At 50.8% G+C, this 21522-nt stretch overlaps 1 protein-coding gene across 8 annotated transcripts in view; it reads right to left on the reverse strand.

Moving 5' to 3' along the window:
* Positions 1 to 21522, reverse strand: part of KIRREL3 (kirre like nephrin family adhesion molecule 3) — a 274316-nt gene that overhangs the window by 7196 nt on the left and 245598 nt on the right. For 7 of the 8 annotated variants that reach the window (XM_065696938.1, XM_065696932.1, XM_065696933.1 and 4 more), the window contains 7 exons: positions 9065 to 9213; positions 8709 to 8836; positions 8206 to 8332; positions 4261 to 4361; positions 3963 to 4161; positions 2836 to 2871; positions 1099 to 1206 (listed from right to left, as the gene is read on the reverse strand). In XM_065696938.1, the coding sequence (XP_065553010.1) occupies positions 1099 to 1206; positions 2836 to 2871; positions 3963 to 4161; positions 4261 to 4361; positions 8206 to 8332; positions 8709 to 8836; positions 9065 to 9213 (848 nt within the window). The remainder of the gene's footprint in view (positions 1 to 1098; positions 1207 to 2835; positions 2872 to 3962; positions 4162 to 4260; positions 4362 to 8205; positions 8333 to 8708; positions 8837 to 9064; positions 9214 to 21522) is intronic. The other variant, XM_065696937.1, reaches the window with a different exon arrangement.

The raw sequence follows: 21522 nt of genomic DNA on the forward strand, positions 1-21522 counted from the left end.
GCTCTGAATGGTGGGAGTATGGATGATTGTGTCCCACCATTGACATGATAACATGGCTTGGCTCCTGCTTCTTCAGGTGCTCACCACAGCATTGAATTGGCCTGGTCTTGGGTCCTGCTCATCACCAGCCCTTCCCGGAAAAGCAGGATTGATGACTGCCCCCATTTAATTCATTAACACTTGCTAATGGGAGCTGCAAGAGTTCAGGAAACCAGGGGATGAGACAGCGAGAGCCATCATTATCGCTCTCAAAATTGAACACATTTCGGCTGTGGGAGGCCGTGCGTTCATACCCAAATCCAGGAGCAGCCTGGTGCCTTTGATTGCTTTGTAAATGATCAAGGGGGGGAAATGAAAAGAGAAACAAGTGGGGTTTCTGGCACACGTACACACAGAGCTTGGCATCCTGGCATCCGTACCATGCATCTCCGGAGCCCGCAGCACCATTGAATGTATCCGCTTCTTCCTTAGTCTGAGATGTTCCACACAATCCCACTCTTCTCCCTCCTGGTTTGATGCCTTTTCATTTAGCCAGCAATCCTGCTTTAATTTCCTGGTGACTTGATTCCATGCTGTTTATCCCCCCTTTTCCTCTACCTGCATCTCTAATGCCACTTTAACTTGTATTCCCAGCACAGCCAGGCTTCAAAACCCATGTGTCCCATGTAAAACCCCTCCGCTGGCTGTAATTTCCCTCTAGGAAATACACATTTAACGTTGAGAGAAATGCAATTGAACCAGAACAGAGAGCACAAACTGAGGAGGGATTTTAAGCACTGTGGTGAGGATGCTTCTCCCCCTTGGACATCAGGATTTCTCCAAGGGAGGGATTAACAACAGGTCCCTTTGCAATCCTTTTGCCCCCAGGACGCCCCTGCCCGAGCTGCTTGGGCTGTTAACAGGGATTAACATTTAGCTGACATGTTTTTCCCTGTGCTCCAATCCTCTTTCCTTCTCCCATAGGGATGACCAGCATGAGGAGCACATTGTACCGGTGCCGTGTCAGCAAATTCAGCCTCCATTTTCTTTGTGACCCACTCTATTCACCCCAAGGTTTTAGCCCCAGAAGGATGCACTGAGACTCGGGGAGGCACTTACTCCTTTGGGAGCGGGCGCAGCAGAAGGCAACGATGGTGGCCATCAGCACCAGGAACGCCACACCGGCCCCCACGGCCACTCCGATGATCACCGCCATAGGCACCGACTCTGCAAGAGGAAGGAGAGGGAGCATGAAGCTGGGCTGAAGGTTGGAGAAGTGGCTTTTCCCCATGGCACCCACCCCTGGCTACTGGAAAGAGGCTCGGTGATGAGCCTGGGGAGGGTTTTGGGGCCAAGTGGACCTCCTTCCCCGCTCCCTTGTCCTGACAGTGGCACAGGCTGCCTGTGGGACTCTTGGGATCACTCTGTGCCTCAGTTTCCCCTGGGAGGGAGAGAAGAGGAGGGAGCCTGAAGAGCAGCTTAATGACTGCTCTCTATAGCACCCTGCAGGTGAATGAGTGAGTAGCTCTAAAGGATTAGAAGTGCAAAAGAAGACGGCATGTTAATATTATTAAGGATTAGAGCAGGCTGGGAGAGAGCCGGGATGGAAGGATGGAGTCGGGCACTGAGCCTGCCTGCCAGGGGCTGTAGCTCAGCTCTTAGCCCACGCTGTTAAGTCTATATGGATGAATTAACCCAAGAGCCATCATTCATGCCCTCTGCCCGGTTTATATCCCCATCTCCTGCCTTTCCCCTTGGCTAGTCAGCTCTGTCATCCTTCCCTGAACCCCTGAGGGTGCTACAAGGACTGGGACAGCAGGGATGGGCAGAGGCCAGGCAGCTGAGCAGGGGTTATGTGCTCGCATCCTTCTGCCTACAATAACTTTGTAGTTGGGCTCCCAGCAGGGATTTCAGCCAGCAAAGCTGATTTACTTGTGCAGATCCAGGCAGCCGCTTGCGAGGGGAGGGGAGGGTGGAATATGAAATCACATTTATGGAGAGAGGGTCAGATCTGCAGCCCAAGAGCCTTGTTATCTCCCTGCTCGGTTCCTCCGGATCCTCAAAGCACAGCTCCTACGTAATGGTGAGTGTTGGGTTGGTGTCTGCTCTCTGGATTATTGCCAGGCAGCATTCCTGCTCGCAGGACACCAGTGCTGGGTACCACAGTTCACCTTCATAGACTGGGATGATCTCCCCACGAGCAGCAGATAGCTATAGGTCCCCTTTCCTGTTCTAAGAACTCCACAGGCTCTTGTGAGCACACAGGAGGCCAAAAGATGGGTAACCCTTTCCAGGATGGCTGGCTAAGCCAGGTGAGCGTGTCCTCACCGCTGTCCTGGACACCTCCAATGTGTGATTTCTCCTTGCAAATGAACGGGATGAATTCATGGAAAAGATGGGTGCAAAGAGTTGATCCTCCTCCTTCCTCTCTGCAGACGGGGACACAAATGCTGCTGGGACAGAGGTGATCTACCTGAGAAGCAAAATGCAGCAGCCCTATGGCTGCCACTTGACTGGGCGAAGAAGAAACCATTTCTCATTGTCCACTGGTGTGGAGCTGGTGATGACCACATGTTTAGTCCTGGACCTGAGATCACTTAAGAGCACTTCAGTGGTCCCTGATATTATTCCCTTTTTAGTGGCTTGGGAGCTGGGGCACAGAAAGGTTTGCAGAGCAGAGACTGGACCACAACAGCATCCCAATCCATGCCCCAGTCACTGCCCTGCAGCTTTCCTATACCCCTTCCTGCCCTGCCCTGCTGGAAAGCTGCTGGGCCAGGAGGAGGACACTGGGTCCTCAGGCGTGGTAATGGCTGGGGACAACCCACGTTCACCGTCAGCTCATGATTTCCATACCTGCTTGAATACCAGCTCCTGATTTCATTTCCGTACCTGTTTGAAAATAAAGCAAGTGTCCACAGCCTTGCACGGCCCAAGCGCACACGTCAGTCCTGAGCGCTCAGCCCTCTGCTCCGCCTTCTGCTCCGAGCACAGGGGTGTCCCCGTGAAGGGGATGTCCTCTGCCACCCTACAGCAGCCTCAGCCACCCTACGGTGTCCCCCTGCCCAGGGCACGGGTGTCCCTAGCAGGGAACTCGATGTGGAGCCGGCTGTGGACTTGGATGCTGCGGAGCAGGCTTGGACCCGGCCACCCTCCGCCGGGACCCAGGCTCCTGCTGACTGGCAGAGAACCTGGAAAAACCACTGGCTCTGTTTGCATTGGAAGAAGCCCAAGGCTAATTTTAAGGGGTTCATTTAGCTCTGATCTAATCTGGACGGCAGCCTCACTTATAAATCATGGCTTAATGAGAGCAATCCACCTGCCTGCCCTGGCATTTAATATAATAGAAGAGGACTGGAGTTCCTCCAGGAGCCAAGCGTTCATCACAAAAGCCATCACCCTCCCTTGCTATGGAGAATGGAAATCCCCTGGCCATCCCCTCGGGATTGCTTGAGGTGCCTCTGAGGCTGGTTGGGTAAGCCCAGCCCTGCAGACCACGTGCTGGCATGGTGGCTGGTGGCCGGGGTGGAGGGATGCCACCAGCCCAAACACCTTCCTCTGTGCTCTGTGGAGCAGCAGGGTCTGGAGGGAGCAGCCGTTCCTGTTTCTCCAAGGCTATAATTTATCCTCCAGCCTGTGCAGTGGCATCACCCTGTGCTGTGGGGCAGGGAGTGAGGGGTGCAGGATTGTCCCTCGCACTCCAGCTTTAGCAGGATGGGTAAAATCAGGTAATACTCTATCAAGCAGAGACTTTGCGGGGCTTGTCCCACCTCCTCACCTCTGCCAGGACCAGGAACCCTAAGGATGCAATCTATATCTAGCATGGCTGGAGCACTCTCATCGTCCTTCCTAACTTCCTCTTTGGTATCCCAAGAGCTTTCTGAGCTCCTCCTGCATCTCACAGCGTCTCCCCATGTTTATAAGCCCATCCAGGAGCTAATTCCCATGCCCAACAGCCCCACTGGCTCCCCAGCGATGCTCACCTTGCTCTTTGAGCCGGATGATCTCCGTGTCAGAGCCAAAGCTGTTCCAAGCAGTGCAGTTGTAAATGGTTTGGAAATCAGCCCGGACAATGTTGCTGATGGTCAGTGTGGAGATGACGCCCTCATCCGTGCTCACCGTCTCCACTGTATAGCGTCCGGATGTCCCAGACTCCAGCACATTCTCCTTCCAGGACCAAGCCTGTCAAGCAAGAGAAGGGTCAGCCTGGGGCAAGTCTGCCCACTGTAGGGCACCTGAAGGTGCTGGAGGCACCCACAGTGCCCATGAGATGCTACTCACAATTCGGTCTGGTGGTGGGGTGCTGCGGATGAAGCACTTGATCTGCCCTTTCTGGCCGTGCAGGGCATGCTGCGTCTGGGTGCTGGAGATGATGGGTGGCCCTGAGAGAGACAGGAGAGAGCTGCTCGTATCTCGCATGGGTGGCTGCAATACAAGGTACTGGTGGTGGTGGGGAGGTATGTTAGCAGTGCCACAGAGGGGCATCGGGATTCCGATGGGGATACATGGAGCAGCCGCTCCCTTGCCTCCTGTGATGTTCCCCAAAGGCTTAAAGAAGCAGCAGGAGGGCAGAAGGAGGCACTGACAGGCAGATGCTACCTGGAAGCCACCATCAAAGACCTGCAACCGGCCTGCCGGATGCCCTGGAGGGATTTCTGCAGGAAAACCCCACACCACTCTAGGATTCTATGATTCTATGCCCAAGCTGGCAATATCAGCTCGCCTTGGCCTTCACTCCCCATGTCTGGTGCAAGAACCCTGCCAACAGCCACACGGGACAAACAGATGGCCCTAAATACGTGCTGGGGCTTTCTTCTCCTGGATGTGACATGCGATGGGAACCCTTTGGGTCCCGTCATCCTCTAAGGGTGGCACAAGGCATGCAGGATGTGCTTTTTAGCTAGCTAAACACATGCTGGGTGGTCCTCCTGATTACTGATGAACCCAAAGCCAACAGAGTCAAGAACAATGATGGGATCTGTAGACGAGGCCTAAATAGTGATAATAAAAACATCTCTGTATTTTAATGGTTGTATGTGACTTATAAATTCTGGAAGCACTCCAAGACTGGGTGATGCTGGAGAAAAATGGCTTAATAATCATTAAAAGACTCATTTTCCCCAAGGCAAGTGGATTTTAAATGGCACAAGTGCCAATGGCTTTGGGTTTTATTATTGCTTCAGGAGTTCAGAGACGAAGGCTTATCATCCTGATAATAGTGTATGACTAAAGACCATTTGTGAGATGAACATGCCCAGAAATAATAGCATGAAGTTGCAGCCTCTTCACATCTGGGGCCGGTGTCTTATTCTCCATCAGGCTCTGGCTCCTTACGAGGGCTGCCAATCTCCGGCTTGGCATTCAGTGTTAAGTGTGAGACAGCCCAGAGGCAGGAGAATGGCTTTAAACAATGTTGCTATGGATATAAATGATGGAGCTATTGGTTGTGGTTATTCTTAGCATGCCGGTGCCTATTTATTTGTGTGGTCCTGGAGGCTGCTGACTCAGGAGCCTTGGAGCAAAGAAAGGGTGGTTGAGCCTCCTCCATCCTGCTTGAGTCCATCTGAACCTTTCCTTCCCAGACCTTGCAACCTTGGCAATGGTTTGGCAACAGTTTGGTTTAAATCCTTGCTTCCTGCCATGGGCAGGGACACCTTCCACTAGAGCAGGTTGCTCCAAGCCCCTGTGCCCAACCTGGCCTTGAACACCGCCAGGGATGGGGCAGCCACAGCTTCTCTGGGCACCCTGTGCCAGCACTTCATAGTAAAGAATTTCTTCCTTATATCTAACCTAAATCTCCCCTGTTTCCATTTGAACCCATCTCTCATTGCCCTATCACTACAGTCCCTGATGAAGAGTCCCTCTCCAGCATCCTTGTAGCCCCCTTCAGACACTGGAAGTTGCTCTGAGGTCTCCATACAGCTGCTTTTCTCCAGGCTGACCAGCCTCAACCTTCTCAGCCTGGATAATGCATCCACAGCCTGTACCCCAGGCAATCCTGCTGTGAAGGTGATCTTGAGGTGCTTCTCCTACCACTGCGAGAGCTGCAACCAGGCTTGCGTGCAGTCAGGAGCATCGAGAGGCTTTGGCTCGCACGGGGGCTGTAAATCCAACTGATTTATGACGGCACCGACAGCTCCTCGCTTCCTTTTTACCTCTGCTGCTCCTGCCCTGCCAAACACTGCTCGTTTGCATAATCCTCCTTCCCATTAACCAGCCTCTGAATCATATCTGCTTCTTTTCAGGCTGGTGGCCTCTCACCCTGGCACAGGGATGGGCTGCTCTCTGCAGCCTAAGAGCTGGCTAGAAGGCTGCGGTGGGGAGAGCAGGAGGATGCTCTCCCTCCCCAGCATCCTGCTGCTGTGATTCCTGACAGCACTGAGAGCTTATGGGCAGCTGCACGGGGATTGCAGGCTCGGATGACGAACCCTCAATTGGGGTCTCTGTGCTTTCAGTGGCATGAATCAGCCCCTCTGAAGCCCATGTGCACTGATCAGAGTCTGTGCAGCTTGCCCAGAACAGACACTTCTAAATGCCTAATTTTAGTGTGACAAATCCCAGCCCACAGAGGAAGGCACCTGGTAATACCAAGACAATTGTATCACCCTCCGGATTTAAAGTCACTTGAAAATACGAGGCATTCAACTTCCCTTTCAAATTACAGCAGGAAAGACTTTCAGCAGAATTCATTAGCAGGATTAGACACACCGTGCTGTGCTCTGGAGCTGGAGACCTCCTCTCAACCTGCACCCTGGTGCGTGGTGGATGTAGGGCATAGGGATGCTGTTCTGAGGCTGGTCCACCTTGGTTCTCCTTGGTTACCCCTTGGTGTGGGGGTCCAATGCCTTGTGTCCTTGGGGTTGCAGCAGACCCCAGTGTCAAACGCACATCCCAGCAGGATGGGATGCTGCAGGCAAGCTGCTCCTGGGGGATGCTCAAAGCAGAGCAGTGAGCCTTATGGCACAGGTTTTATTTGCTCCCCCATCAGCTCTGCAAGGTGAAAAGCTCAGCAGTGGTGTAGGATGCAAAACTCTTCCCTATGTCACACGCTCTAAATGGCCCCAGGCCTGCTGAGCGCGTTGTCTGTGTTGAAGGCATGCGCGTGCCTGGTAGGTGTCAGGAAAGGAGTAGGTTCTATGTTTGTGCTAATTTGTTGCTTTGTTTTCCGTGATCGAGCTTAATTGTAATTAAAACCCAGCAGCCGGCGGCGAAGGAGCGTGCAGGCGCCAAGGAACCGAGTCAAAGTCAAGGGAGTTGTTGGTTTTCAGTCGCCTGCTGTGCTGCCCTTGGCTTCCCTTTCTAGCGTTATAGAATCCCATAGTTTGGTTGGAAGGGATCTTCAAAGGTCAGCCAGCCCAGGCCCCCTGCAGTGAGCAGGGACATCTTCAGCTAGATCAGGTTGCTCAGAGCCCTGTCCAGCCTGACCTTGGATGCTTCTAGGGATGGGGCATCCACCTATCTGCATCATCTGCATTTAAAATGCTGCTGCCTGTGCTGCTTGCCTGCTCATTTTCTTCTCTTTGTGACAGCGAGCGGGGTCTGAAGCCTGCCAGTTTGTCATGCAGGTGAGAGACAATGCGAAATTCATACTCTATTTATACCATTCACAGCCTGCCTGGCTCTTTCCCTTCCATATTTAGGTTGGAATTTGTTATCGGCTGCTGCGGGGTCCTGGCAGGGTCATCATTAAACTCCAGAGCTCTCAAGTGCTTCCCAACTAACTCCTGAGCTTAGGTGCAGGTCCAGGACACATCCTGAGCCCCAAGCAGCTGTGGAGGAGCTATATAGCACCACTGCCTCTCATAGGCACCCTCACGTGGGCCCTGGGAGAGTGATTAGGCTGCTGCTGTTGGATCCAGGCTCAATTCCCAGCTCTCCGGCTGTACAACAGAGACAACAGTGCTCTCTGACCTTGCAAGGGTTTTGCAAGGTAAATCTATTAAAGATTTAAAGATGCCAGCTCCCAGCTACTCAATAAACCCCTGTTGATAATAAGGAGCACAGATAATGTTGGGGATTTTTGCTTTAATTCATGCATCTCCAGGAGAATGAATAAAAACCCCAATTCATCCACATTGCTTGCAGGGCAGAACCATTCCCTCACCCAGCTGTGGGTGGGGTTTGCTCTGACAGCTAATATCCAAGGAGACAATTTGGCAACGAGAGCGATAGATGAGACAGCAACAAGGCGATGAGACAGAATAGCCATAGGGAAGCAAGAGGTACCGTTGACAGTGAGCGTCACCTCCCGCTCGCCTGCGCCCACCCGCGGCACCACGGCTCGGCACACGTACTTCCCAGCATCTTCCTGGCGGACAGACTTCAGGGTCAGCTTGTTCTCGTTGCTCAGGACCTGGAAGAGAGGAGGGGGTTCCTCTGCAGCAGCAATGGCACTGATTATCAGCCTCTCCCAAATGGGATTCCAGGCTAGGGCACAGCTCTCTTCCCAGCCTGACATCCAAAATCCTGCCTCACAGATGCACTCATGCTTCCATCCAAAATACCACAAAGGCAATAAAGCCTTTACCGCTTAATACGTTTCTCTGGCCTAACTAGGGACACTCACTGTGGGCTTGCAATGCCACGTTGTCCCCTCCTTTTGGAGGACCATCCGAAGTCCAGCCAGGAACTCCCAGCCCATAGGTATGGGCTTTGCTCCATGTGGAGCATCATTCAGCACCTCATGCCCTGAACATGCCATTCCCCACCACCCCAGCAGCAGTTCTTACCACTCCTGAGCCTCGCTTCATCCAGACGATGGTGAGAGATGGATTCCCAGTCCAGGCACAGTTGAAGACCGCATCTGAGCCCAGGTCAACGAGCAGGGACTGAGGTTCTGTCGCCATCCTGGGCCCAACTGCACAGAGGAGACCAGGGTTACCTCCCAGTGATGGGCTGTATCAACCAGAAACCCTCAAACCAAAGAGGTCACTCTGTCAGAGGAAGCAGCAGCAGGTCTTGCTGGACCTATGGGTCACAGACACATAAAACCCAGCAAGTCCTGGTCACCCCAGGCAAGTCAGACCTGGCCGTGTCCCCTTCCTATTAGTTTTCAGCCTCAGCCTCAAGCTGACCCATCACTTACAGTAGACGTCCACAGTCCTGCTGATGTTTGTGCTTCCCAGTGCATTGGTGACCTCGCAGGAGACGGGCTCAAAGAAGAAGGTGTGATCCACGATGGTTTCGTAGAAGTCACCGGATGCTTCTTTTATCACCTGGCCCTTTTTTGCCCACCTATTGAAGAAGAAAGAGCATCACGATGGCGCTGTTCTGTGTAATTCATGTGTGTGGTGGGAGAGACCTGAAGGTTGCAGTGCTGAGGGGCAGCACATCACAGCCTGCTACTGCCTTAGGCTTTAGGACAGACATGGGCTTGTCCTCAGCATCACCCACGTCCCCACAGATGCAGGGATAGCCAGAGGTTTTGGACAGATTACAACAAACGGATGTGTACATAGATCCCTACCAAAACCTTTCCAAAATAAACCCAAATTGCCATTTCCCTGTGAGAGCCTGTTTCACTGGAGATGCACCTCATTCCTTGAGAGTGTGGGGCATAGATGGAAGACCTCAATGATAGGAGGGATGGGACAGGGAGAGTCTGCTAATGGGGAACTGCAGTGCCAGGAGAGCAGTCTCTTTCTGAACAACTCAACAACCAGTGGTCCTTCCGCATCAAACAGCTAAAAACCGTTTCAGTTTCCTCTCACTTTTACCCTTTTCTTCCTTTCATTTTTTTCTAATCAAAGGGAACTTTATCCCTTTAAGGCAGCTGAAATAACATTACCCTGAAAAGCCAAGCTGGCATTTGCAACACTGCAACTTGCAAATTGTCTTGGAGAACAAGCTGTCAACTCAGCACTTGAATTAAGCCGCTGTTTGCCAAACAATGAGCAAATGTGACCTAATGGGGCACCATCTGGCAACCTGCCACTCTGGAGCGGGTGGGAAAGACAGGAGATGCTGTCAGGCGTGTGAAACTCCCGCAGCTCTTTGGGGGAAGGGAAATACAGCACAGGCTGCAGCCCAGAGAAAACACATATACCCATCCTCCCAAAGCAAGACAGGTAGGTTAGAGGGAAGAGGATTTCCCTGAGGAATCTCTGCCCTGCTCCGGGTGGGTTGGGATGTTTGGGTTGGGGAAGATGCCGGCACTGGGAGCTGGGCTTGTCCCACCAAGCTGCAGAGAGATGAGCCAGTGGGGTTGTTTTGGTGTCCCTTTCGAGGAGGACAGCGGCTGCTCATGGTCCTTCCATGGGTCTCCTGCTCCTGCCTTTACTGTTCTGCTCTGCTTGTCCCGAACGCTCAGCTATGGGTTCCCCTTGCTGCCCTAAAGGCAACCAAAGACTACTGGAGCTACAGGGAACTCATGAGAGGGTCTGCAGGCACTGACAGCTTCCCCAGGTGCCTCTATGGGTCTGGAATGAGAGTTAAGGCTGGAAACACTCTAACAGTGATGCTAGAGCAAATCCCTTCTGTGACTGAGAGCGTGAATCTAATAGAATGAGGACAGCTGACCTGCAAGGCTTCACCCACCATCTGATGACACAAGCATTTTGAGAGATGTATTAGCAATACAGATGCAGCCCATTTGTAGGCACTTATCTGCCCTCTCATTTCATTTATCTTTGCACCTCTAACAGATGCTGACTGGCCACTCCAGCTTCCCCACCCTCCCCATGCTCCCCCTTCAATAATTAATCAGGAGATGTCACTTCTATTTCTGGGGCTGTGCTTCATGTGTTAATGAGGGAGCTTCCTCCTATGGAAGAACCAGCACAAGCGACACCTCCCAACGTCTGCAATGCTGCATGACGTTTTGGTGACGCCTTTCTCCTTCCAGAGGGAATTGCAGTCCAAGCCAAAGGGTCAGCTGGTTTCAGCATCACGCTTCCCTGCCTTCTGATGGGACCTGCCTTTGCCCTGCTGCCTCCCTGCCACAGGAATGACGCTGCAGGGGGTTGGAACTGAATGAGCTTTAAGGTCCCTCCAACCCAAACCAGTCTCATATTCTATGAAGCCATTTCCTGGATGTTACAAAGGGAAGCAAAATGGAGAGCAAGGTTTCCAAGAACTGTTTGGCTTTGCGGCATCTTGGGAAAACACAGAGCAACAACCATGGCACGGTGCTCTATGGATTTGTTCAAACCCCGTCGCTTCCGCAAAACTGGATTTCCCAAGCGTGGAGATGTGTCACAAACAGCAATTCTTCGTGCTTCAGCAGAGATCAAGCTTCTTGCTCCAGTTTTCCAAGGCTTAACACTGCTAAATCAATGTGGCTGAACAAGCAGTATAGATCTTTTATAATGTCAAATTGGTTTTTAATAACGACGCCTGATAACCCTCTTGTAAAGCTTCCCATGATGTGCTTGTGGGCAGCCAGAAGGCAAGTTACTCATGCTTTTACAAGCCCATAACATGTCTTACTCACCTATTAACCTTTCCGTAACTGTTTATAAATAGAATCTGAATAAAACGGAGCTGAGATGCAGAGGATGCTCTATCAGCCCCATTCACCACCTCCACTGCTTTGGTTTTTCATGCACTGGCCTTGTTACATGGAGCCTGGCCCCTGCTCATCCTAGCACTGCTGAGAGCAGGGGATTCTTTCATTTATATTGCTGCCTTGAAGGTATTTATAGATTGCAAACGTGTCACCCAGAGTCTTTTCCAGACTATATTAATTTACCTGCTTTAGTCTCTCTTCATATGACTCAGCCGCTAACTCAGCTGTCATTTTTTGCTGCTGGTTTCCTTCCTAAGCCAAAGAATATTGCAGGGATCGTAGGAACAGGTCTGTGCAGAGAGGGGCAGGAGTCTGCCCATGGGGATCTGCCCAAGGGACCTGTTCCTATGATTCCCAATTACCCAAACTCACCACTTCTCCCCACTATCCCATGTCCTAAGGCCAACACAGACCTTGCCTCCTATCTGCTGCTGTCGCTCATCCCCTTGGGCTTTGCACATAACCTGCTTGTGTTTTCCCTTGGCCTCTGTGGGCCCAGTGCCTCTCAACTCGGTATATTCTAGAAAGTGAATCAGCCTGGGTGATGGAGGAAAACAGATTTCAGCCAGGAAATAAGATATTTGAACCTGAGCTTCAAAGGGGCTATTACAGACAGCACTGAAAAGCCAGTGATTAAAGAATGGGAACCCCTCCCAAACCTTAATGCTTAAAGATAAGGAGGGGACAGGACTTTCCTAAAGAAATATTGCATTTTCTGACTACACCGATTGCTTCCCAGCTAAGAGTACATGCAAGCAAACAGGAAAGCACATTTTGGGATATGTTGGCTCAAAGCAGTCCTGTGGCTTGCTTTCGGTCTTCATATCTCAGTGTTTCTTCAGTGACATACTCTGATTTCCAAAGGAAAGCCAGGATGAAGCACCTGGGGTCTCAATGGTGGATACTCAGCCAGGACTCATTCATCACAAAGGGGTTTTACCCTTTCTTATCCCAAAGGATCCCATTTCTGTCTGGGTTTCCAGGCTCGTGGAGCTAACCACATTTGCAGCACACCCTGACAGAGGATTGGTACAGGAAGGAGCATCACTAGCAATTTATCTGCCTTCGAGCTGCCCAGGCTCACCATAACAAATAAATTCCTCTGTGTGCTGTACAAGGACTTGTAATTCTTCAACAAACAGCATGTGTGAACAAGCTATTTACTTTACAACTCTGGGAAGGCTGTAGGACTCGTACGTGCTCTTTGTAAAGCTCCTCATCGCACCACAGCTCTCACCAGCATCTCCCTGCAGCACAGGAACAACAGGAGGGCATCACCGCACCCAGCCCGCAGCACGGGCTCTCTGAACCCTACAACACCCACCAGGCACTACTCAAACCCACGCTGCAGGCTCCTCAGGAGGTGTTTTTGCTGTAGCCAGCGGCACATGCACCCCTTGCACCAGACCTCGTGGCAGATCGGCTGCTCTAGTGGTGTACAACCTGTGGCAGTGGAGTGGATTGCCGTTTTTAATTAACAATGCAAAATAAAGCACTTGCTTGCCATATAAATCGTGTTTACTAAGAACTACTTTAAACAGACAAATATTTTCTTGGACGCATGTTAATTGCTTAATAAAAGTACAGAGAACACCCACAAATACCTTAAACAAATGCATAGGCTGAGGGAATGAATTAATTAACATTTCATTCGTGGGAAAGGCTATTAATTGCTACAAATAGCTCAGAGAATGGGTTTGTTGCTTTATTGCCAGCAGTACCTTCAACTCCTACTGCTGTAATGTGGCAGTCCCCTCATCCTCAAACAAGAGCTGCCCATGCGTTGGATGCTGCACCCTGCATCCCTCTCCTGTCCCTGTAACCCCAGCATCCTCTATGAGGGTGGAGAACGATGGTGTTTCATGGACAGTGGAGGTCTGAGAGGGGTAAGGACAGCAGACAGCTTGTGCTGGCAGATTACAGAGCACCTCCCATGAGTGACAACCTTGTAAGAAGTGACAGAGCAAGCAACAAGGCCTGAGCAGTGTCTCGCTACCCCCCTGCATGGCTCCAGTGTGATGCATCATGCACATCATTTCCTTATTAAGAGCAGATTTCTGTAATAGTGATGTATGGGATTATTCCTCTTCTCCTGCTTGGTCCCTCCCTAATGAAGACGTGTGGGACCTGTACAGCTCCTCAGCTGCATATCTGCCATCCTCCCTTCGTGCCGATGCAGCGGGTTCATTTATCAGCCGGTGCAGGCAATAGGTAATCTCTCTGCCATCTAAATTACAAGGCTGGACCTTCCAGCTTGGGGTTTAATCAAGTCCGGAGGGGGGGGGGGCAGAGCCCTGAGCAAAGCACTGAGCATCCTTGCTGATGGCTGGCTGGTCCTCTATGGGCTGGGGGAGCAAAGACGATGGTACCCGCCATACCCAAGGAAAGGTTTCCAAGCCTCCCACTCCCTCCCTGACAAATCTCCATTCACCCATGCACAGCTGCAGCAGTGACAACCTCTTCCCAAACCCCTGTGTCCCCAGTGCAAGCATCTCTGCTCCACCACAAAGCAAATCTCAGGTCCTAATGGTGGAGGATGCTGCATCTCAGAGCAGAGATGCCAACTTTGCTAATCTCCCCGTGCCTATTTCTTTTCCCCTACGTGGTTTTTCTTCAGAAACAAATAAACAGCGAGGAAGATTGCAACCTTCTCCCAAATATCAAGAGTTCAGACCTGATGTGATTGCGCTCGCTGTGATACACCTGTTGCTGCTGCTGGGGTTTGATTGTTTTTAAACACTCTGGGGTTTTGATGATAATAATACACTTCACTGTGCAGAGGAAACCTCTGGCTTGATTTCCTGTCTAATCTCAGCTTCGGTGTTCCCCCTCCTGACAAGCAAGGGGGCTGGCGATGAGCCTGATTGCTCATCAAACTGCAGTCTTTAAGGGAGGTGCCTGTCTTAGGTGCATCTCCTCCTTCCCATTAGCAGGACCCATGGTTGGGAAATAGCAGTGAGGGGCTCCCCAGATCATGCCTGAAGATGTGCAACAAGGAATCCAACTCTTCGGAGAGCAGTGGGGCAGTGATGGGCAGGAACACCCCAGGACCCGGTCTATGCTGCCTGTGGTGCAGGTACCTGGAAGAACCGGGCTGAGAAGGTTTCTCTCTCCCAGACAACACAATTAAAGCCATGCCACCAGCACAGTCTGTACAAGCTGGGTTCATTTTTGGTGAGAAAACAATCAAAACAGCCTTTTTCTAAGCACACTCAGAACAAACTGGCCACAGAAGTGGTAAGGAAGAAGTAAACAGAACTGTTAAGTTGTCAATGACTTCACTGATCAACTGTTAAAGCTGCTGATGACCCGTGCAGACAATCAATGGTGTGACCCAAAACGCAGCCCTGGACCAGGCACGACAGGGGCTTGTAGCTGATGCTGCATGGACCTCTGTGGGTGCCTGATGTGCAGGGTGGCCATGGACCCTGTGGGCGGCTTGGCCCGCTTTTAAGCAGAGATGTTTCCAAGGGTGCTGTTTGGGGAATTAGTTAAATCAACAATAACTGATGCAATCACCAAATCAGCTCTGGTTTACTTTAGCACAGGGAGAGAAGTTGATGCTAATAACTTCATTCTCCATTTAAAACGCCTCCTTGCCCCTGAAAACTGCAATAAAGGAGCAAAGAGGAATCACAAAATGAAATCCTTTAGCAAAACACCCGCTTTGCTGGTGCTGAGGTAGGTGCAGCCTCTGTCCCCATCATGGGTCCTTCTTGCACATCCTGCCTCATCATTCAAGGCCAGGCTGGATGTGGGTCTGAGCAACCTGACCGAGTTGAAGACGTCCCTGCTCGTTGCATGGGGGTTGGACTACATGACCTTTGAAGGTGCTTTCCAACCCAAACTGTTCTATGATTCTATGGTTCACACCTGGCTGCTCCCTGCCACGTTCCCCACCCTCTGGCATGAAAGCAGAAAAACCTCATACAGAGCTGAAGGCCTCTTAAATCAATGTCTTTCCCGACTCAGGAGCTGTAAGAGGATTCATTATTTATACTGCAGAAACACAAAAGCTTAGCATATTTTAAGCTGTCTGAAACCACTTCAAGGCAACTCTTCCTCTCTCTTTCTTTTTTTTTCTAACAAAACACATTGAGGCGGCTCTGAATCGAGCAGCAGGAGGAAACTCTTCTTCTTCCCAAAGAGAAACTAAAATGGAGGGGTTGAGGGAGAGAAAGAGAACAGCCCCCCTTGATCCAGCTTGGGATCACCAAGGAATGCCCCTCAGGGGATGTTCTCTGTGAGATAACCCTTCCACAGGCTGTTTCCTGATGATGCATGCAGGTTATGGCAGTAGGAGAGGCGAAGGAGGCATCTCTGCTACTTCATAAGTGTGAGCACATAGGCCAGCTCCTAGAGAGGCAGTGGGACAGGAGGTGCCGAGCGCCGCGTGTCTTTTTCTTTCCTCCTTCTCCCTCTTTCTACATTTTCAATTTAGTCACAGCATCTCTAATTTCCTTAGCTCTGAAGCCACCTCGGGAGACTGGAAGGGAACGATACAGAAGAAAGATGAGAGGGGGGGGGAAAAAAAAAACCCCGCCAGTAATCTTGTAAAAGTCAGTTTTGAAAAATCAATTTTCTTGTGTGACAAGATTTGCTTAAGGCTTTTCGTTCTGTGAAATCAGCCCATCATCCTGCGGGAACACATGAAGGAAGTGGCAAGTGTGGTTTGGAATAACTCAGATTAAAGACTGCTAAATTAGGCTTGAAAAGCTGCCACCTCTTCTCGCACAGGGATGAGAGATCCGGCCGGAGGAGTCGATGGTGCTCCCTTCCCAGTCTCCAGGAGCACGCCTTGAAGGAGAGGTGACGAAGGAGGCCCTCAGAGCTCTCAGAACCATAAGGGTGCTTCAAAGAAGTGTTAGCAGCTTTGCTTGATGGCCAACCATAAAGTCTTCTTTAGCGCCCGGAGATCTGGGTGCAAAGTTTGCTTGAAATGAGATGCTTTAGAGGCAGGTTCACTCCAACCTTGGGAAACTGCAATGCATGGGGGCAAAGTCTGGATGACAACGCCTGCTGGCGGTCCAGGCTGGGATGGAGACAGCCACAACCATGATGCACCCTGTTTTAGCAAACCCTTCAGAAGCACAACAGCAAACCCCCTCTGCCACCTGGCTCCTATGGAAAGGCTCCATCCAACAGAGTGGTTTGAGCTTCATCACTCATTTCATTTGGTACCTTTAATCATTTCTACATCTGGGAGTGGTGCTCAAGAGCACAAAGCGCTTTTCTCTCCTCCCCTCCCCTTCCTTTCTCCCTTTCCAGCTGTCAGACTCTCTCCTCTACGCTCTCTCCTAATTAGTTCGAGCTGCCTCCAAACATCTCCCACCCGCTTGTTCCCATTACCCTGACAAGGCAGCGAATGGGAAGACAAATCTCCCCATCCCCACACCTCTGTGAGTGAAGGGAGGCTCTTCCAACCCATCTTCCTGCTCTCAACAGAAGCCGTGTGCCTTGCTGGAGCACCCCCCCCAACAGCCCAGCATCACTGCAGGGATATTTATGCCTTTGGTTTTACTGTATTTTCCCCTTTTTAAAGCCTGCTTTTCCCTCTCCGCCTGCCACCCAGCGCACTCCGCTCCCTGTCAGAGGGAGCTGGCAGATGGGGCTGATGCATCACAAAGAAGATCTGAAGAATTCATTTCCCCTTATTTCTTTTTCCTTTCCCCAGCTTTCATTTTCACTTCAGAGCAAAGGTCCAGTTGTCTGGGAGGATGCTACAAAGACAAACCCGGGCAGGAAAACAGAGATAGTCAGGGAAAAAAATGTTACAGTGCCGATAACTTGAGACCTCTGTGTGCTTTGCATTCATTTCACCCCCCGCTTTAGCTGCATTTTGCTATGTCTATAAATTAGATTTACTCTGTTGCTGCTGTGAAATGCCTCAGGCCCCTTCCCTGCTCCAGCTTCTCTGGCTTCCCTTGCTGAGTTTGGCTGTGGGAGGCAGAAGGAGAGGTGACAGCCCTGCCGAGGGATGGCATATGGACTCACAGCGTCCTGCCGCTGGACAGACGGCAGCCCCGGCCGGAGGAGGAGGAGGGAGCAGATGGGAGCTCCGGGGAGGAGGGCACCAAACACAAGGGGAGCCCACGCATTGGCTTATATGAGCATTTTCCCCAAACTGGAATGAAGGAGGGAGCTGGTTTATGGGGGAGAAGGTCCTAAGCCTGCCAAGAAATGCATAAGCAGAGTGACTGTTCCACCTGAAGATGCTGAGATGCCTCTTGCCTGGACCGGACATCTGGTGAGCTGCTCCCCACATCATCTCTCTGCAACCCCAGGTGCCCTTGTAGTCTGGGTATTTTATGCCTGCAAGCGTGATGCTGAGCCTCACCAACACGGGGACAGTCTCCATGCTGCCCATGGACTTCACACCTTGCCTGCAGTCACTGGCTGCTCTGCAGTGTGTTTCAAGCCCTTCAAATATCAATGGAGATGTGATTGTAATTTAATAAGAGCTTAATATTACAGATCCCCCTTCCTTGGCACAGATTGCCCAGGTGACAAAAAAATGGGCCAATTCAGTAGTGGCCTTAGTGATCAGAAGCTCTGGGAAACACAGGCTACAAGAGGGATGTTCACTTTTATTCTAGGCCTTTCATGACTAGGCAGAAGCAAGCAAGCAACATACCAAAAACACCAGCTCCCAGGAGCTTTTTCAAGGCCATCTGAATTTCATATTTAAACATATTGAGGTCTTATAGTGCCAGAATAGGGAAAATGGCCACTTGCCTGCAGGCAGTGCCAGGCGTGTCCATTAAATGGATCATCTACTACCTCTCTGTCAAAAGTTGCCAATGAAATTCATCACCCTGAATATCTGCATCAGCTTCCTGCAATCACAGAATCACAGAAGCAATAATCCCTTCTGCCTATGGAGCTGTGAATGTATTCTGCAGCTAGATGGAAGAGGCAGGGATAACTTTGGTGTCATGGAAGAGCATTAAACTTCCCTGGTCTTTCACAGAGATGTTGTACAGTCAAATACTCACAGACCTCTACTTGGGCATGACTTTTGTGAGACAGCAGATCTACCGAAGGCACGTGTTGCTCAATGCCCCATCCAGCATGCAGAGGGAAGCTTGGACACTGTCTCCCTTCAGGTGCTTTTGAGCCCCACTGCCTATGAAGAAAACCTCTCTAAGAAGCAGTTGATATTGGATTAATATTTGATGAGTGACAGCATGTTGTTGGTTCAAAGATAACACCGTGTTTACAAAGAAGAAGGTCTTTTCTACAGACTAGAGTCCACTGAGCAAACAAACACCCAACACTCCTGCTGCAACCTGTAGCGATGGTGGGGCTGGCTCTGAGCTCCACACAACCTGACTAGGCACCCTGTGATGTGCAAAGATGCTGCAGCTCAAGCCCTGACCTGCATCTGCAGCTCCTCAAGCTGGTGGATGCACTAAGGTCACCAATATTTAAGCAGGTGCCACCTTCAGTTGATGCTGGAGGATGCCTTGAAGTGTCTCCCCCACTTCATGACTGCAAAGGAAACGTTATTTGCAAAGGTCTCTTCTAGCCCTGGGGGCGAGAGCACTGCACCAATGTGCCAGAGTGAGATATGTGTTATTGCCCTGCCTGCACCAACTCCCCATAGCTCTGCAAATATAATCATCATCAGAGGAGCCCAAAAGGCTGAGGGACTCTGCCTCGTGCAATATTAAACTTACCCATTTTCTTCTGCCACTTTAAAGATTCTCTTTCTTACTGCAAGTGATAAATAATAACAGCAAAAAAACACCCCACAGACACACAACAGACATCAAAAGCCACGAGAAGATTGGCAAATAGAGAGATGTGAAGTGAGCAAAGAGGAGGCCTGGTTGTGAGTCGGTTCACGTCGCCCTGACTTCTGTTGCTTTCCATTAATTCTCCCCGCCATCACAGGTGGCAGAACAACAGCGACAGCTAATTACTCTCTTTCCCTTTCTTGCCCGTTTGCTTGCAGCAAAAGAAAGCCAGTAAATTCCCCAATTCCCCCCTCCCCATCCCAGAACTGCCCATTGAGATGCACTGTTAAAGGAAGACGAGGCAGCTGCGGTTTGCCCACACATATGCTCACTGCCCGGTGGAGCCGTTTGCTGCCGCTGCTCCTCCAGCATGGCACGGTGGCTGCACGATGCTCTGCCTGCAGATGAGCTGGCAGAGGCAGGCAGCGGCTCCAGGAGAAGGGAGAAGAGGGAGCATCTTTCCCAGGAACACCAGGGAGCCTCTTTGGGCTTTCAACCCCATGTCTATGGTGCTAATCTATATGGAACATGTCCATGGAGGTGATGCCAAAAAGCCCAGGTCCCTCAAGCCTGTCTTGAGCTGCACAGGCATCAATCAGCAAGGAGCTGTGGAGCAGTGGTTTGAGCTGCTCTTTAGGTGCAAAGGGAACATGCTTTCAGTTGGAGGTAGGATAAAACAGAACCAGATGGGGTATATGACCCTGCAGAGGCCATAAGGATATGTCTATGTGATGAGTGGGAAAACATGTAACTGAGCAAAACCCCTGCTACCAGGGTTAGTTCATTCCTATGGCAAAAACCCTGCTCACACACTTCGCCAGCCCTCCGCCCTCCTCCCTCTCCTTGCTTTTGGTGACACTGGCCTATCCCACATCCCAGAGTGAGTGACAGCCCAGCTGACACTGTGGGTGAACAAACCCCACTGGGGAAATGAGGCTCCTCATCAAGAAATCCTCGCTGCCAGTAAGGGACTGGGATTTCAGCTCCAGCTTTGGCTGTGGGGTAACCTCAGCTAGGAGAAAGAGCTGTGTCTCCAGCAAAGCACACCCTGCCTGCCCCCCAGCATCACTGAATTTTAAGGCAGAGGGGTTCAGGCTTCTTCTCCCTTAGAAAATGCCACTGAGGCAAAACCTATAGTGGAAAGCTGTCAGTTTTGACAAGATGTCATTAAACACCCCAAAGAAGAGAAGATGCGGTACAGGCTGTAACTTTCCACTCTGGCCCCGGGAGCAGATCGCTCCAAGGTCTCCTTTCTAACCAGGTTTTGCACTGAAACCCCCACGTATGTGATGTATTATATAAGAGACCAAGAAGAAAAGCTCTTCAGAAAAGAGAAGATGCCTTGATTGAATCAAAACTACTTTCTCTGTGGGGGTGTGTGGGGATTTTTGCCCTCTGAGAAACTCGAATATGGTTTCTTTTCCCTAATGAAAAGAGTGAGGGGTCTGTGCTTAAAATCATATGTCAGCGGGACCAGCAGCTTCTTGCTAACAAGGAACATGGTTCATGGGGGCTTCCCAGCTGAGCATCTTTGGGTGAGATGCTCGACCTCACTTGCTTTACCCGGCCAGAAGAACCTGGGGTGCAAACTTAATGCAAAACTCATCACCATATCAAACCCAAGCAAGGTGACAGCTTGCTCATGTATCTGGGGACGGCCCTGTGAACCTGGCTGTGGATTTATGCACAGAAAAGGGGATTTATGTTGTTTAGGCCTTTTTTTTCCCCCTCTGTGTTCAGAGCTGCTTACTGACAAACATACTGGGAGGTATTAAAAGTAAATGTTGTCTGAAGACCAAGATGCGCTGTCTCTGCCTGAGGATGAGGGAAGCCATAGGAGATATGTTAGAGTGGGAAAAGAAATCACACTAATCACACTTTCTATTGTTTGGTTTTAAGGCAGAATAAGCTCATTTTCACCACTGAGGGGTCTCAGGTGCTCTGGGGATGACACCGAGCTCATGTTCTGCCTTTTCACACCTCCAATATCCCAGTTCTGAGGCTTTGCACATCCCACACCCCTGCACCCACATTCCTTCCCAGTCAGTGGTTCCTTCCCAGGTGCAGGGAGCTTCTTGCTTGGGTATCCCACTCTAAAGGACTCCAAGCTTCAGCGCTGAAACATCTGCCATCTTTACATAGTGAAGAGCTTTGGGATCTTTAGGAAGGAAAATGAATCCCCCCAATCAATCAGAGTCATTAAGCGGAAGGAAGCCCTGCTGAGCGCTGCTGAATTCCATTTGCTCATCACAGTGGTAGGGAAAAAGTGTGGTGTTAACATGTTAAGGGAACTTCAGA

The sequence above is a fragment of the Lathamus discolor genome, chromosome 17, assembly GCF_037157495.1.
Source record: "Lathamus discolor isolate bLatDis1 chromosome 17, bLatDis1.hap1, whole genome shotgun sequence".
Lineage (NCBI taxonomy): Eukaryota > Metazoa > Chordata > Aves > Psittaciformes > Psittacidae > Lathamus > Lathamus discolor.